Source organism: Anser cygnoides, chromosome 6 (assembly GCF_040182565.1).
Source record: "Anser cygnoides isolate HZ-2024a breed goose chromosome 6, Taihu_goose_T2T_genome, whole genome shotgun sequence".
NCBI classification, from domain to species: Eukaryota; Metazoa; Chordata; class Aves; order Anseriformes; family Anatidae; genus Anser; species Anser cygnoides.
The window spans coordinates 14,389,793-14,408,174 of NC_089878.1; the positions used below are offsets into that span (position 1 = coordinate 14,389,793).

At 37.6% G+C, this 18,382-nt stretch overlaps 1 protein-coding gene across 3 annotated transcripts in view; it reads left to right on the forward strand.

Moving 5' to 3' along the window:
- The window catches only part of FAM117B (family with sequence similarity 117 member B), a 28,806-nt gene extending 18,082 nt beyond the window's left edge, over positions 1–10,724 (forward strand). For 2 of the 3 annotated variants that reach the window (XM_067000021.1, XM_013171714.3), the window contains exons 6-9: positions 544–769; positions 1,535–1,655; positions 4,831–5,145; positions 7,314–10,724. In XM_067000021.1, the coding sequence (XP_066856122.1) occupies positions 544–769; positions 1,535–1,655; positions 4,831–5,145; positions 7,314–7,329 (678 nt within the window). In that variant the 3' untranslated portion in view covers positions 7,330–10,724. Of the gene's footprint in view, positions 1–543; positions 770–1,534; positions 1,656–4,830 lie in introns of all 3 variants that reach the window. The other variant, XM_067000022.1, reaches the window with a different exon arrangement.
- The last annotated feature ends 7,658 nt before the right edge of the window (positions 10,725–18,382 follow it).

Below are 18,382 nucleotides of genomic sequence, written 5' to 3' on the forward strand. Positions count from 1 at the left end.
TACTATCTTTCATGTGAGCAGAGCCTTAGAGAACTGGGATTGTTCAGCTTGGAGAAGAGAAAATTCAGGGGGACCTTATCAATGTGTAGAAATATTTGATGGGAAGGAATAAAGAGGGAGGAATACTCTTCTCAGTAGTGCCCACTAGCAGTAGAATAGGCAGTGGGCACAAAAAAACCCATAAAATTTAATTTGTGTGCTCTGAGTAGAGGTTGTGGAGTTTACTGTCTGTGGAGGTACTCAAAACCTGACTGGACTCTGGGCAGCCTGCTCTAGCTGCCTCTGCTTCAGCAGGGGAGTTGGCCTAGATGATCTCAGAAGGTCACTTCCAACCTCAACATTTCTGTGATTCTTTGAAGTCTTGAGAACTGTTGTTCTTTGTTTCCAAACTTGACTTATTCTATCTTCTGTTGGAGTCCTGTGTAATGAATTTTCTACTTCGATTTTATGAAACACGGGGAGGAAAAAAAGTCAGCACTACTGGGTTTAAACAATTTACCAACCAGATCAGAGCAGTTGACTGATACCCTTTATTTTTAACAGCCTCAAGATATTCCAGATGGACACCGTGCACCACCTCCATTAGTTCAGCGGAGTAGTAGTACTCGCAGCATTGATACCCAAACGCCTGGTGGAGCGGACAGGGGTAGTAATAATAGCAGCCGTTCCCAGTCAGTATCTCCAACCTCATTTCTTACCATCTCTAATGAGGGCAGTGAGGAAAGTCCATGTTCTACAGATGATCTTCTTGCTGACTCCAGAGATAAAGGTACTGTGTAACTTTAAATGTTTAACAGTGCTAAACTTCAACTCATTACTGCGTAGATGAACATGTAGTAACGGAGAGCTGTTTCCCACATCCATGGAGAAATGTTAAAAACATTTTTTTCTTTGCAAATGATCCATTTATTCCAAATTGCTCTAAATACTGTGTGTGTGTGCACATACCTGGTGTTCCATAATTGAAGCTTGATAGATACGTGAGGACTGTCCTTTCCAAACAAGTTTTTTTTTTAAATAATATGTTCTTCAAGTACTTTAAGCAAGCTAGGGAAGCAGGAGTATACAGCAAGAGGTGGAACAGCAAAATAGATTAGTCCTTTTGGTTCGGTCAAGATCATTTGTTTATTTTTACCAGAAAACTTCTGAGATACAACAGAATCTTACAATTCAACAGAAACCTGTACTGTTTTTGTTTGGCATATGGCTCCTGCCCATTTCTTTTGGCTAGATGATGATAGTACAGTACCACAGATTCAGATCAGCAGTTAAAAACTGAAAATGTCCAGGAATGAATGCAGAGTAACCTGTGTATGATATGAAGAAAGGGATCGAGACAAGAAAGCTTGCTTGCAAACAAAGATTTGGAAATAAATGATTTTTTTTTTTTAATTTTATAACATTGATAAACAAAGTGGGGTTTAATTTAAGGGTCATTTTCAGATATACCTTTTATAGTGTTGTTATAATGACGTACTTTAAGTTTTTTTTATAGTGTGACATATTTCAGTGATAATATACTCTGTTCCTGCAGAGAACGGAAATAATTCTCCCTTGCCAAAATATGCTACCTCACCAAAACCCAACAACAGCTACATGTTCAAGCGTGAACCACCAGAGGGCTGTGAAAAAGTGAAAGTCTTTGAGGAAAGCTTGTAAGTCAATCTTTACTACATAGGAAATAACATGTAACATTGAGAGTTACCCACTGGCTTATTGATTTTTGTGTCAGATCAGAATTATTAGACTTATTACTAAAACCGTGCTGATAGCTAGGTCTCTGTTTTGCGTGACTGTATACTGGTATATATCTATGTATCATTGCTGGAATTGTGTGTTAAAATCAAAACCTCAGCATACTGTTTATTTGTGTTGTGTTTTTTTTTTAAGATTACTTTACACCTGGTAGCTTAGGCTTCTGCTAGTTTTACTTGTACAACCTTTCCCCTTCTTAGTTTTCAGAATTAGCCTGAAAAATATACTTACTGACCATTTTAAAACTCAAGGGTCAGTTTCATTCCAACCAATTTTTTAATGGCCAAACCAGCGTAATGTAAGACTGTCTCTTACATGGCAAATAGTGGGGAGGAACTCAAATGATCAGGCACAGGGAGATTTACTGAGAAGCTGTAAATGCAGGTGCATCAGCCAGGTTATGTCACAGCTTGTTAGATGTATGGCACCTTTTTTTTCATTTTTTTATACCCTACTATCCAAAGCCCAGGGAGGTATTATTAGTTGTGGCAAAGTCCTTTCAGTCGTCTTATGGTGAAGACTCAAATGTAGGTTGAGGTAGCTCTGTGTTATTGGGTCCTTCTCCAAATCTGAATAGTACATCCCAGGAAGCTGTTCCACATTAGCGTAGACCCCTGTCATTCTTGTTGGGCATCTGACCATGCCTATGAAACTTGTGCACAAGTTAGAAATGAGCCCAATTATTCTGCTTCCTGTAGGCTAGTAGTATCTCTGCTATGTTCCAACATGTTTTGAAGACAAAAACAAAAAATCCCAGACACTTTACAAGGAAGGAATATGTGTAAGTAAAATTCCTACCTGTGTAAGCTTCAAGATGATGGAAGTGAGAAGTTACAGGTCATTTATGAGATAGTTATTATCTTAAAGACTAATGCTCCATTTATATTAAAACCTAAGTGAATACTTCATAAAATTTGGGAACCTCCAGGCTTCATGCTGAAGCTGCTCCGTGCAGAGTGCTGTGCATTTTAGAAACAGAACTGTATGGTTTATATAGTCATTCCTGAAAGAGGTCTGAGTAGTTTTTTCTTTGGGAGAGGCTTCTTCCTTTGTTTTGTGAAACACTAATGTATTACTCAGTCCTGCCTCCTTCCTCTAGGTTATCATTAAGAAGAATCAAATTATGCTCAGAATTGTCCTTTGCAGGGAATTGCATCACAACTGAGCTGAGTTAATACAATTTTTCTAAAAAAATTTCCTCTCTGCTGATTCATCATTAGATTCTTTTTTTTAAATTTTTATTTGTTGTTTTGATGATTTGTTAATTGATAGTAAATACTTAAACCAAACGTGTACTGGGTTTGGATACTCTTGTTTAATGTCAAGTGGAGATGATCCTTGTGACTGAGGTCTCAATTTATAGCTCTGAAAGGTGAATGGGTGTCCTGAGTAGTTGAGCAGTAATGCTACATGAAGTACTACAAAGGCATGTGCTCTCATGTGTAATTTAAAGCATGAGGAACAATGCAGGAAGCAATGTATCAAGAAATGACTTGGATTTAGTGACCAGCTTTGCGTTCTCTGTAGTATCAAGAACCTGAACTTTGTTCAAGTTCATGTATCACTCTACAGGTGTAGCATGATAAGAGCTTGTTTGTTTAAGCTACTAAAACAGGCAGAAGGTTGACTTCTGCTGTTAGACAGTGGGAGATACCACTAATGAAACAGATGTCACGTTTTGAGTAGTGTCCCTTTGCACAGAGCAGCAGTGCAAAGATCAACAGAAATATTGCTATGGGGTTGGTCTGTCTTATTATGGCAGATGTTAACAGCCCACATAAGAAGGAGGGGAGGCATATAGTAAGTTGAGGAGTCCACCTTGAAAATGAATTCCACACTGAAAATTAACCGTAGCCTGGTGGCTTCTACGTTTATTGATATTCAGAATATTTGTCTTATTTGTAGCTTCAAAGATGCTTGTAATTGTTAGCATTGCAAATCCAGTTTAGGAACTGCATTCATCTGGTACTTGGATTCCACACACATAGAATACGTGAATGCAACCTTTCAAAGCTTAGCTTTAATTTGACATGATTTCTATTTGAAGCTTACGGGATTTTCAACTGTTAAAAAAATGATAAACGAGGCTGATTTCTGTTAAGCTTGATTAGCCTGGTAGATTGAATGTAGAGGTGGATATGGCTTATAAACACTTGGAAGAGAGGGGTAGGTTATAGGCTAAAGGACAGTGCTAGCAACATGAATGAGTGTAAATTTTGGATGGCTATTTTCCAGCAGGAAATAGAGACTTTGGAACAGATTCCTGTGGTTTGGTCTTTACGTAGAGTTTGACTAGCGTATTAGACATACATTGCAGGGTTACAAGTAGACACAGAAGCCATTCCTCTTCTATCCAGGATTTCCCTTTCAGTTTTAGCTTTTATAAAGCATGCCTCTGACATTGTGAAACTGAGAGTCAGTATCTAAATGTGTGTTCCATGTTTCATTCCTAGGTTATAGGTACCTGATTGTGAATATCTCTTTGAGCATACTGCATTTTACTCTCTGCAGTGAGGTTTTTAAATAAGGCATGTTCATCTTTTATGGAGATCAAGGCCACACGCAGATGAACATGCAAAGAAGGCAGAAGTCTTGAAGAGGGGGATCCCATATGATCATTAACAACCCTGAGATATGTAATGTTAGAAACATTGCTATACTAGCTTTCTTTCACAAGGTTTGCTGTATACAGTGTGTCTGCCTGCACAGGGGGTTCTTGTTGGTCTGTGAAAGTTTCTGGAGAATGTGATTGAGACTATTTTCTCATATATTGGATAGAACAGTTCATGGATGGAGTTTATGATCTGCAACATGAAGATTGCAGGTCTAGATTTTCGGAGACATCCTGCTTTAAGAAAATGCTGTTTATCTTCCAATAAAAGTAAGCAAGCAGTTTAAGCAATCTTGCTGTTTGCCATATGGCAGGAGTGTCATTAGGATAACACTGACTAACTGAAATACTTCAGGTCTAAACCTAAGCTTGTTGCTGGTGACATGTTCAGCAAGACACATTGCCTGCCATTAACATGATTTGTTAAATGTTGTTTTAAAACTGTTGTGTCTGTTTTATTCTAGGCCAAAGCCTCTGCATGAAATACCAGCCTTCTACTGTCCTGACAAGAACAAAGTGAATTTCATTCCTAAAAGTGGCTCTGCTTTCTGTCTTGTCAGCATCCTCAAGCCGCTTCTTCCCACACAGGATCTTACACTCAAGGGCACTACACACAGCCTGACTGTCTCCTCCAGCATGACACCCGGTTTGTTACAGCCAATTTCTATGGCTTCATTGTCTGCAAACACGGATCAAGACAGGATCTCTCGTGGAACAAGTACAGTAATACCACAGACCTCTATACTCCAGCAATCAGGACATATTGAGGAAGCTGAAGGGTAGATATAGATTGTCTTGAAATTTTTCTGGGCGACTACTGGGAAAAATTGGAACCAGTTGACTGGATCTTTCTGATCACGCTATTTGCATTGTTTTAACAACTTACGGCACTGTCATAATTGACCTGTTCATATACTTGACAGTTTGGTAGCACATTAAGTTCAGGATGATGCAGCAGCTGATGCTCTGTTGCACTTTCTGCTTGTGAAGACTGCAGTTCTGTTTCTCGCCTGCTTTTTTTTTAAAAAAAAAAAAACACTGGTGAAAACAAAAACTGTCATAATCCTTTGCCATTTAAAGGACCAGTTGTTGTGATGCTGTGTGTCCTTTGACTTTTTCCATTAAAAGAAAAAACTCAAGATCAACCAGCTGACCCCATTTTACCATTATAACCTGCAGAGGGAGGGGCAATCAAATGGTTTTGCAAGATGTCTTTTGTATGAATATATGTATTTTATAACAAAGACTTTCGTGGTGTGTAGCAGATAGTGTTTAAAAGACACTTTTCTGGTGACAATTCTCTCCCCCATTTCCCCACACACACATTTTTTAGTAGGGAAGTTTCTTTTTACTTGGCTGTTTTACAGCTACTGGGACCAAAGGATTGCTGAAGTATTTCAGCAGTCTCAAATTATGTGACCTTGCTGAACAGCCTCAGCCCTAAACAAAATAAAACAAGTTAATGTGTTTGAAAATTTTAAAACTGAAGAGTATCTAAAAAGCAGTGTTAGTATGTGGTGTACTTTTTTTGTTGATATCGTAAATTTGTGCTTCCGGTAAGTCACGTTCTTAAAACTCCTTCCATCACCCAGTTCCACCCAGTGTTGGTTTATTGGCTGGAGAGTTACATTCTAAAGCACTTGTCCCAGTAGTGTTCCATTTGTCCATACAATTTTTGTGCAGGGGTGGGAAAAACATGTTACCCTCCTGTTCTCTATTCTTCCAGAAAATATGCTACTTGCCTCTTACAGGTTTGCTTGGCTACTTACGGAGTTGGTCAGCCTGAGTCATTAATCGCTCTTGGCACAAACTTGCTCTGTGGTGACTCATCACTGTATTATAGATCCTAGCCACATAATGAAATACCTGTGCATGATGCCCTCTCTTTTGTCATAGTGTTTTGTGTGTCCTTGAAGGTGATGGCTCGTCAGCCTTGGCATCCGTTACACAGTAGTTTACAGTGCCAGACACATTCTCTCTTTTTTGACTAGCAATTTAGGCTGTCACGTAAAACAGGATTTTTTGACACCTAGTCTATCCTCATATGCAGCAGTTTATGGTTTCTTTGAAGTTATAGTAAAAGGTGAAAATAGGGGAAAGGGCCATTTCAAATGGAAGCTGTTCAGGAACTTCAGTGAGGTTTCTCTTGTGTTCCTGGAGTGTATTACTTGCGTTTAAGTATATACAACATAGATATGCAAAAAACTGCAGTGACTTGAATACCAGTGTCATATCAACTTATAAAACGTTTGCCTTGTACCCTCTTTTACAGAGGTAGATTCAGTAAGTTCAAATTTATGTCACTGTGGATACTCTGTGGGTCTGAATATTAGTCTGTTACACATGAGCAGTTCTCACTGACTTGCATTTATGATGCTTCCATGGTGAAGACTCAGTCCCCCCATCGCCTCCCCCCAGTTACATGTAAAAATTATACCGCAAATTTAACGAAGTTGTTCAGTGCTCATTATGCTGTATTTGGTTGCAAACGTTTCACTTAGAAAACAAAGTTAACGTGCATACCTTTGCAGATAATAGTCATAGTTTTGATGCACACTTACCGTTCCTGTAAATCCCACGTAAATAACTGTCTTATAGCAATAAACTTTACTGAGCAAGTAAGTGTAAGTCACACTGGCCTATACAAGTCCTGCATTCAGGGTGAGTTGAGACCCTGTTTAAAACATTATGCAAGAATTCAGCAAACGAAAAATGTACCAGGAGGTGTTAAAATATTAGATCTGTTAAACTAGTAAATGAGCAGAATTTGATTTATCTTTCTTCCCATTAAAATAGATAGAAGTGTGCAGATGGGACTAAAGAGCTCTGTTTTGAAGTAACAGCTCTGATTTACACTGAAGAAGTTGTTGAGGGGGAGAAGGTTTTAAAATAAGTGGGTTTGTGCATCAAATTTGTGTAATATGACCAGTTGATGGTTCTTTTCTAGGTTTTGTGGATATTAATTTCTTCTGAAACAGTTGCAGAGAAAGTTGAAGTCTAAGATATACTGCTTTAGATGGGTTGTTTAAAACTGGTATGACTGGATTCACAGAAGATGGGATCATTCAGGTGAAGGAAGTTTGTGTAAGTCTGTTTTCTATTTCTGTAGCAGTAGCTTGTAAAGAGCTTCTCCATCAATGCCAAAATGCACAGTGCTTTATCAGGAGATCTTAACTGAATGGTTAAGAATCGAAGGGCTAAAGTTAACATATAGCCTTTATTACAGCCTTGAGACTTAACTGGTTTCACCAAAACTGCATTCTGATGTTTGTTTTCATCAGAGTGATTCTCCCAAATAGCAGTGGGCTTTCTTAACCTGGGACTTTTTTCCACTTGTTATTGTAGTACTCAAGCATCTCTTCAGGAGTTTACATTGTATGTTATCAGACAATGTACTGTATAAATTAGTGAGCTGCTCTGATTTAAAAAAAAAAAAAGAAAAAGAAGTGTATGAGGACTTCGCTTTTTATAAAAACAAATGGGATTCAAGACAATGTTCAGGTTTTTTTTATGTACAGGATTCTGTTGATTGCTGTGGCAGCTCTACTTTAATGTGAATCCACACTAAAGACTCAGAAAATACAACAGTTCTTGTTCTAAGACCAGCTTTTACATGTATTCACACAAAAATTAGCCTTAAATTTCACATGTGCTGTCTTGTGCCATTAGCAGAGCTGCAAGGTGAAGTATTTAAATCAAAATAACTTTGAGAACGTGTAGAACTTCTTAAAAACCTCTTATGTATAGAGTTAGAATATTCGGCTATATGGGGGATTAATCTGTGCATTGTTCAAGCACAGTCTTAATGAAAGAGTTCAAGTTCTTTTAGCACACTTTAAAACCTAACTATGCATAGACCTAGTCAGTTCCTTGATTAACTACTTTGTAGCTTAAAAAAAAACACAACACTTAAAGGTCTATTTTTTACATACAACTTGACACACTTGATAATCTGTTTTCCTGGTATTTCATAGTACTAGCCAAACTGAAGGCTGGAGGCAGTGTTATTGAACACTGACAGTTGATTTTTTGCATACACTAAAAGGTGTTCCTTCAGTTGTAAATTCTATGTAATTCACAAGGCAGGAGGTCATTGTAATGAAGGTCTATGCTGGCAGCTATGACTGTTGGACTCTTTTTAAAACTCAAGGCACAAGGACAAGAATTTTTTTAAACCTTAATGTGGTTCAGCTGTCCTTTCCTTGCTATAGTCCTGTAGCAAAAAATTTAAGTACTTGGGAAAGTAAAAGATAATGCTTGAGTACATATACCTTGGGAGGAACACATGCATATACTGAGTGAGAAAAAAGGGAGTGAAAGTTAAATATCGCATACCATGGAAGTAAATGACTGCTGTGTTTGCTATTGCTTTAAGTAAAGCAGCTCTTTAAAAGTATGTTTACTCTCAGGGCTATTTGTTGGTTTGTTCTAAAATACGATTTACTGAAATTGAGAGTTTGAGAATGTTGAAGGACACTGAAGCTGAGCCTTTTGAGAAGAAGAAAACTTTTGAAAATAGGTTCTTGCATCATTTTTATTGCTGTAATATCTGGAAATGTTTTAAATGTAAATATTATACGCCTGTTAGCAGATACATTTGAAAATTCTTAGTCCTACATTATATAAAGCTTATTGCTTCTGAACTTGAGACTCAAAGAGTTAAAAGTTGCTAACTTCTGAAACAAGGGACATGTGACATTAAGAAAAAACATTGGTAGTGAGGAAAAAATGAAAGTCATATCCATTAACCTTTCTTCTGCCTCTAGCCTAACTTCTTGTTGCTTATTGAGTTCGATAGAATTCAGTGGCATGGCAGTAATGCCTTGCTGAAGGTCTGCTTGTTTAAACTGTATGGTTTGATACTTACAAGGCTTTTTTTTTAATGGATGGGCTTGCAGACCTTTCTTCATCCAGAGTTGCTGCACACTTTTAATATAAATATCTTCAAGGCAAAGCTTCTATGACATTCTTGTTCTCATGAAACTAATATAACTTGCAAAAAAGACCCTTGATACCCAAACACTTGAGAATGTCAGGACTGTACTTTCTCCATATAATTCTGTAGTTTAAGTGCCCTTCATCAAACGCCATAGTCTAAAGATGTTGCGGTAGCTTAGACCAAAACCAGGTTAGTATCTATTAAAATAAAAAAAAAATATATCTCTTGAAAAGGTAATGGAAAGTTCACCTTTCCTAACTGAGGGGGTGGAAAACACTGTGGAGAATTTATTTCATTACAGTCTAAGAGTTGATATGAAATTGTTTTTCTAAACCTGGCTCTACAGGAAAACAAAATGACCATTAATTGCAAGATGTACCTGTATATTTTCTTGACAAGAATTTGTGACTGTTTGACAGCTTTGGGAATCAGTTCTGCTCTTGGCATTTTGTTGAGACAAGGAATGACCTAAATGCATTGTTTTGAAACTGTTACAATTTGCATGTCAAATGGGGAGAGAAGGCTAACTATTCATAAGTGTTTGGTGAAATTCCAGTCCTGCATCCCAACCAACTGCAACAGTCTTTATGAATGCTCCAAATGTAAATGGAGTTCTGTTACTGCTTTCTTGATTCGTTGCATGTCATCAGTAAATACTTAGGTATGGTCTTTGCTTAGTAGTTTTTCACTGGGATTTGTATTTGACTACGAGACTTCTGTAGTGTTGACAGGTGTATCTGAATTGCAGAAGAGGACTTGGCCTGAAAGCACTGGAAGTTACATTTATTACACAGATTAATTTTGAAACAACTCTCCTTGGAAAATCTAATAAGCTAAAAAAATAAAATAAAAACCCTCTCTGGACACCTCATCCACCCTAATTGTCAATGTATTAATAGTTAAATGAAACTATTGCTTGGCTTTATTCTAAATTATCTTTCATTTGTTGAAACGTGCAATTTTTGAGGGTAGCAGTCAAGGGCTGTCCAAAACTGCCATTAGATTTGTGTTTGTATGAAATTGGCTGATACGTTTTTCTCTGTTACACTGTGATAAACTTGTGGAGGTGTTCTTGTGTATGTTGTACTGATCAGTTACTTGTTGCATGTAAGGCTGTTTTTGTAAGCAAGGGGAATTCCAGGGATGTTTTGCAAAAAGGGCCTATTCTGAGATGATGTACACTGGTGTAAAACTGGAGCAGCTCTACTAATTTCAATGGAATTCTTGATTTACACTAGTCTTTGCTATGTGTAGTTATGCCAGTACTATTTTGCACAATGTTGTTTTTTATCTCGCGTTCTGACTTGTGGACTGTTTCTACTGGAAACAAGGAAAATTTTACAGACTGCAATAGTGGAATGTTTTTGGGATTTTTATTTTTTATTTTTTGTCCGAAAATAAAGTCATCACTTCCAGGTATGGGCTGATTTTGTGGGTTTTTTTTTTTCATAGTGAGAAATTGTGTGCTCTGACAGCCTGAAGATTTGCATCAGGATTTACCCTGAAGGCAGTAGGCATTTAATCCAAATAAAATAAGCACTTTTAGCCCTTCCAAACAAAATTCACCAGGGTGGAAATCTGATTAATCCATATTCTTATTTCTGCAGTGCATCCTCACAGGAGTCAAACTCAGAATAATAAGTCTTCCCTGTCTTCATCTGCAGTAGGTTTGGTCAGCTCCTGAGCACTTTACAAGTCCATTATTAGAGGAAGATGCTGCAAATCCTGGATTTTAGCAACAAAAGGATTCAACCAGTGTTCTGAGAGTAAAGGCAGAGAGACAAGACTGAGGAAAAAAGACCTGGATTTCATAGAACCACAGAAGCATAGAATGGTTTGGGTTGCAAAGGACCTTAAAGACCAGCTAAGTTCACCACCACCCCCCACCATAGGCAGGGACACCTCCCACTAGGTCAGGTTGCTCAAATTTCCTGCTGGTGAGCTCACAGCTGCTGTTCAGTAGAACATAGCTATCAAAGAAGCCTACTGGGGAGGGTACTTAAGACGTTTGTAGGCATAATCTCTCATTCTACACGCTTCTGATCACTAAAATCAAGCCTCTTCATTCATAATCAGGATTTGGAGCCAGGGCTCCTTTACACTAGAAACAGCGGTGAGCTGGGTGAGTTACGTACTTAAGTTTTTGCTAGCTGTTGTATTAAATTTAAGTCTAATTTGTCTAGAAGGCTTGGAGCAATTTCCCTTTCTGCAAAAGCATTGTCAGCTAAATTTCATTCCAGAACGAAGAGAGAAGTAGAAGACTTTCCTGAACGTTGGTAAGGAGTTGAAGGGCTTCCAGGGTGTACACCATAAAACACATCTGGCTTATGTTTTCCCATCAGTAGGAGGAGAGTTGGGCCAATACACGTGACAGCAGCATCGCGATCCAAGTGTGTGCATTTTATAGCAGGGTCCATGGGTGAATTTGTGCTGAATTGATATTATTTGGTTAAAATTTAAAACAAAGTGCTCACATCTTCTGAGAAGTTTGGAGCAGAATACTAGAGACTTTTATGTTTCTGATGTTTTCTTACATTTTGTTCTTTCCTACCTGTTATGCAGTCTGCAGATGTTTAACTGTCTCTAAGCGAACAGGTCCTGATTCTTTATTAAATATGCTGTGATCATGTGCTCCATTAAACTATTTCTTCCCTACTAATTTCAAGTGTGGTAGCAATGGTTTTATGCATGTGAGGAAGAATAGATGATTTTACTGTAAATACATTTTTTTATATCCTTTTTACTATACTTTTTGCATACTGTTTTCTGTTACTTATTTATGGCTTTTAGAAACAATTGAGAACTACTTTTACTGCAGACTAATTTTACACGCAATGCAGTATACTTTGGTATCTCCTCTAAATCTACAGCAAAACCGAGCGAAGCAGAAAGTCCTTGTCAACATATCCTTTATTCTGTGTTTAAAGGACTCCATGTAAAACTGATATAAATTATATATATATATATGTATGTATGTATATATATAAAAGCTCAACGTACCACTAAGACTCCCTCAGCAACAGCAATTCACTAGTGCTATAGTGCCCCCATTCCCCAGAAATCCTGTTCCAATTTTTTAGTTTGACTTCAAGTATCTGATTGCTTCCAGTGTTTTCCATCCTGTTTTACTGGGCATGAGTGGGTGGTTTGTGTTGTAATTACTGGGTGGTCCTTTGCATTTTAATAGTAATGCCTGTGCAGCTGATTTTTATCTATGGAAAAAAAGCTACTTAAAGGGCTTTTCAAAATGGGAAAGGCGCGCGGGCCTTACAATTTACTAGATATTAGTTTAGAAGAAATCTAATGTTTACTGGGAATGTTTTGGAGAAAATCGTGATTTAAAGGCCACTTTGTTCAAAGTAGTATCTTACACACCAGACAAGTGGTCTAACAGATAGCAAATATCCACCAACTTTTAATGCTAAAATTCAATTTTTTTTTCCTACTGGTTACTTCTGTGTTTAAATTCTTTTCACACCTTCTATTACATGCAGGTTAACTGCAAGGTGTGCTAAGAAGCTGATGAAGATAATCTATGAAGACAAAAATAACTGAAAGAGTAACTCTGTGTGGTGAGCTGTGACAGTCCAAGTCTTGATTCAATGTTTTAGTTGTGTTTATTGGTTAAATAGCTGTTCACTTTGTTTCTTTAGACAGAAGTGAGCTAGAACCAGGCAGGACACCAGTTAGGAGAATTTCTCAGGTATGTTTCCTATTAGAGTTAGGATTGACTGTATAGAAAATTGGTATAGAAATTACAGTCTAAGGGTGCTTGTGTTTTGTTGTGTTCCCTTGTTGTTGTCTTGTTTCCTCTTGGGTCTCTCCTCAGCTTTTGCAAATTGTTATTGTCTTAATATATTCTTACTGTAAATGGTATTTACAGGAGCTCTGCTCAGCTGCTAGACGTACAGGATTCAGAGCTGTGTAACGTAAACTCAACAACAGAATATGGTGGAGGAAATAATTCAGGTGAAATTCTCCCACGCTTGAAATTGAATGGGTTCATCACCACTGCGTGTGCACTTTTCATAAGACTTAATCGTGCCAGTTGAACTTTACTTGCTGCCTCCTGCATTGACCATTTATAGAACTTTATTTCCTGTGCCTGTATTTCTGAGGGAGTCCTTGGACTCGGACCTCTGACAGATGCTTGTTTTGACACAGGAACATGTGTGTAATGAATAACATTCTGACATTGTAGTGACATTACTCGCAGAAAAGAAAGAAAAAAAACACAACAGAATTAGATTAAAAGCTAGTTACTGCAAGAAAAATAGAACACTGTTCATTATGAACACTGTTCATTAATTCCTACACTTCTGAGCTTAGGTGGTCTGATTAAGCTAATCATTGAGAAACTCTGTTACACAATACACTGTGGATGTTTTTGCTAACTGTAAAAGTTTAGCTGACCAGCATAAAGACACTTCAGTTTTGATGGAAATGGCTGTTAGAGAGGTTTCCACATCTCCTGTAAAAGCTTTGGTGAATAGTGAGCGTTTCCAGAATTCATCTGGCTGTGTGTGTCAGGCAGAAGAGAATCTATGCTCTCTGCGCTCCTGGGCAAATTAACAAAAAGTCTAAATCCTGGGCTAGGCCAGATCTTCTGCATGGCTTCTGCAGAATCGTGACATAAAATACTGTTCCTGTGTACAGCATTTACAGAAGTACTACTCAGCTGCAAGATATGTTCAGAGTTCAGTGCTGTATAGGGTTGATGAAGATCTATGGTAGAATTTTTTTTTTACAATTTGCAGGTAAAATTATCCATAAATGATGCAGCAAATACAGTTAACATAATCTGGGAAACTATAAACTAATCTGAGCAGTGTTTTTTAAAAAAGAAGTCTAGACCGTTATTAATCTTTTTATGACTTGTAGATATTTAATCTCCTTTTAAGAGGTTGTTAGCAGCATGTTCCTGCAGGATGTATAAAACAACTCCCTTTCCCCACACAGAAAATGAACTTTTCTTAACATTTTTTGATCCAAGTTTGAGTCACATCTTCAGCTCATGAAATTGCGCTTTGTTTCTGGGAGCTGTTTGCTAAGTTTTACCGCATTTCTTCAAATAGAACTGCAAGGGTATGTGTTTGCCCTGAGAGTAGGATGGATGGCAGCATTCTTTTACAGGTATGTAACAGCTGCTGTCCCAAATAGCCAATATCCATCCACACCTTAAGCCCAATTCATTGAGAGTGGTAGGTCATTTAGTTCAGGAGTCACAGGATGGGGTGGTTCTAATCTTAAACTGCAACCTCTGGACAGCAATCAAATACAGCTAGTCGCAGACCATAGTTTGACAAACGTTTCTTTGGTTGCATTGCTTGTTTAAAGTGGTACCAACCTACATCTTCATTTGCTTCTAGCACAGCACCTTCAGTTGTGTTATATAACTTCTTAGAGCTACGACCCCAATTAAAAAAGCCTTTAAAAACTCCCCAGGAGTGTGATCAGAACTGACAGGATCTGAAATACATGAGCAACTAGAGTCTGCATAAACTAAAAGAAATGTTCAAACTGTGTCCTGTGGTGGAATTCTCCACGGCCTAATGCTTACTTGAACACACAAGGGATTGATGCTATTTTCCTTGTAGCAAGAAATTAATTACAAGTTAAGGCAGAACTTGACCAATGTCAACTTGTACTAGGCAAATTGACAAAAGAGCTATCCAGGCCTGACCTGCATTTTTTGTTTCTTGGGCAAAATCAAGATTTTAACCACAGGGTTCCCAAGTGCCCTCATTTTTAGCACACTGGATACATGTTTCTAACTGTGGTAGAAAGAGTGGAACCTGTGCTCTCAGTCTCTCCTTCATTGCCCAAAAATGTCTTGTGAAATTGCAGATAGCTAGCAGAACAATTCTGAAGCTTTCAAAGTGCAGTTGAGAATGAAAAGGCATGGCTTCCTCAGTGTTAGGAAATGACACCATCGTCCTATCCACTGTTATGTCCTAAATATATTTCAGCTGTCTCAGAAGTATGAGTCCAAAGCATGTGATTTCCTTCAAGGTAAAATAGAATCCTTTGTATGCCCTAGAGAATTTTACTGGAACTAGTATTTGCCTGGTAACCCTAGGGATCTTATTTTTGGAAGGCTGCAGGATAAAAAGTAATTAGCTAGATCTAGTTTCTGATACATCAGAACGCAAACCTTTTCTGCGTTGAACCTTACAAACTTAATAGACTTTCAAACAGCCCCCAGGTGTCCCAAGAATGAGGTATTAGAGTTAATGCTGTTCTCCTTAGAATTTAAATGCTTGGAACGTCATGCCACATGACAATGTATGCTTGGAGTAGGATTTTAATCACTCAATAACGGTAAAATGAAATTAGCCTGTTGTGAGGACCGATGTAACAAAATATAAAATAAAAATAAAAATCCCCCTTGTATAGCTCTAATTAAGTATTATGCAGTTCATCTGAATATCCACTGGCATCTGGATTTGAAAAGACATCCAGATTGGCAAAAATGCTGGCCTGACTTGAGTTGATCAATACATGAAATGATATGAGAGATTAAGTTGTATTCAGTTCGCGAAGCAATTCAAAGTATATTACAGGTCATCTAGAATTAAGGGCTTCTGTAAGTAGAAACTTTGCATTTCTTACCAAAAAAAAAAAAAATCATAATCCAGTACAGAACACAATCTGCTTAAACATTTTCTCCCTCTCTCAGCACGAGTTCCGTAACATGAGCCCATCTGCGCAAGCAAGTATCAAATACTGTGTGATAAGAGTGTTAGTTACTCTTTTCATCTCATTGGCACATTTTCTGGCACTACTGGAACTTAAGAGCATGCAAAGTATAGAATAAACTCTCTTCCTGTACCAAGAGTGTAGCATGCCGTCTAACATTGCGGTATCTAGTGGTTTCATTTGGAATTGTGAAAAGTAGCAGACCTCCGAAAGAGAGAAAAGAAATTTGTGCTATCTTCTCAAGTGTGGTGTGAATCTAAAAGGTCAGTAGGGCTGGGGGTCACTTGTTGGTTTATTTTTCAGTTTTTCAGAAATTCAGATATTGTTATTATAGTTCTCCAGCTGTTCTTAAAGAGTTAGTAGACATCAGCAACACTGGAGAAACCAGGGGAAGTCCTCTTGAAACCAAGAGGACCTCCTGAAGCTGAGGTCCATACCTCTGTCCTATGTGATGCATTTGTTTCAGGTTGTGTGGTGACTTGAGTAGTTTCTCCATCTGCAGCAACTGAATTTACTTAATGTTTTGACTAAATAATTCCCAGCATGCACTTACAGTCTGAATGGTGCATGTTCTATTGTACAATATTATGATTGCTTGGTAATATAGATTTGTCCCAAGCAACATTAGTGTAATTTTAGGCTAAATAATTTTGCTGTGAGAGTCTTGTTTTCAGTGAAAGCACGACCTGGTCTTTTGCACAAATAGTAGTAGTGGACCTATGATATTTTGTAGACACTCAGGCTTGAAATTTTCAGCACACTGTGAAGATAGGAAGCTTGAGAATCTTGTCATGCTTTCCTGAGATGGCTGCCTACCTTGAAGACTTAAATGTATTTTCATTTTGGGTGATATTTCCAGTACTGAAAGAAATCAGGATTTAGTGAGGGATCCAGGAATGAGATATCTAATTTGAAACTTAAAGAAGAAAAGGAAATGAAGGGTGGTTGGTTTTTTTTTTTAGAGCCTGTAACGCAGCTTGCATGCCTTATAATTATTCTACTCCCAAATTTTATTACCTAATTAAGAATAAGTCTTCCCATTACAGCACTGAATATGCTAACTCTTGATTTGTACTGCTGTTGGAAGAAGAATTTGTCCAAAATATGAAATATATGGTCTAGAAGGAAAGGTAAGTTTGTTCTCTTCATTTAGGTTTCAGGCTCTGCATATAATCTTTTCTGTGTACAGTGTCCCTTTAACCACAGTATGACATGTCCAAATTCCTATCTTGTAGGAAATTGATATACAAAAGAAGGCAAAAGTGTATTACGTTCATCTAAGAAGGTGAACTTTAGTTAGGAGTGTGCTTGAAAGACTATACAAGTCGTAAAGATGTAGAGGTGTATTTTATTTTCTCCTCTGATGTTTTTAATTTCTCCCTGTCATATTTCATCCTTAAGCAATTCAGTAATAGTCTCTTCTTGTGTGTCTTGTTAATATGCTGTCCAGCAGTGAGTAACATGTCTGGTTTCTGATAGCTTTCTCATCAGTAGAAGTACAGGACTGTGCAGAAAGAACAGGTCAGGGGAAAATAGGCAGAACATCTGTGTGTTTTTTAAAAGCACCTGATAATCAGGTGGTCTCTGAGGTGAATTACTGTGATGCAGCTGCTTGTCTTTCCCTGACAGCCTGCTGTAGAATGCTTGCTAACTAAGCATTATAAAACTTAGTTTGCATAAGCAGCCTGAGGAACTGAGAATGTCTGGAAAACTACTTATTTTGGTTTTACTGTAAATTCTTCTGTCCTCTTTTCCAAATTTGAAAGTATCCTGTTTGTAGCTGATTTCTTATGATAGCACAGTGTTTTTTTCTGGACTGCACTGGCTCACATCTGTGCGTGATACAGTGTCCCTTGCTCTTTTTTTTTTTTTTACTGTGTTCTCTATGGTTTCTCAGGCTTCTTCTGCAAGAACAAACAAACATCTAAACCCCAAAATAAACAGAATAACCCTGTCATCTGCAAGTACTTGTTCCTCACATGCTAATCTCATCTGCAAATTATGAGTATGTTCAATAATATTGTTGCAAGTCCAGATTCCTGGAGTATTATTAGAATAAGTTGAGAATTGACTGCTTGTCCTATTTAGCCAATTTTCTCATCATTAATACATGGCAGAATTTTACTTCACTTCCTTTAGTTCTCTAGTTGTTTTCTGTCCTGGAAAACTTAACAATGAGTAAAGTAGGACAGTGGAATGTAACGTCTTTATCCATAAAATTGTTCAAAAAACTGCAGTATAACCTACTTTCAGGAAGAAAAGTTAATTTTGATAAGTTAGGAAGTTTTCATTTGGTTGTGTTACTAGATTTCAGATGGCATTTCTTATTAAATGAACGCATATTCTCATTTTAAAAAGTTCAGGGCCTTTAGGAATTT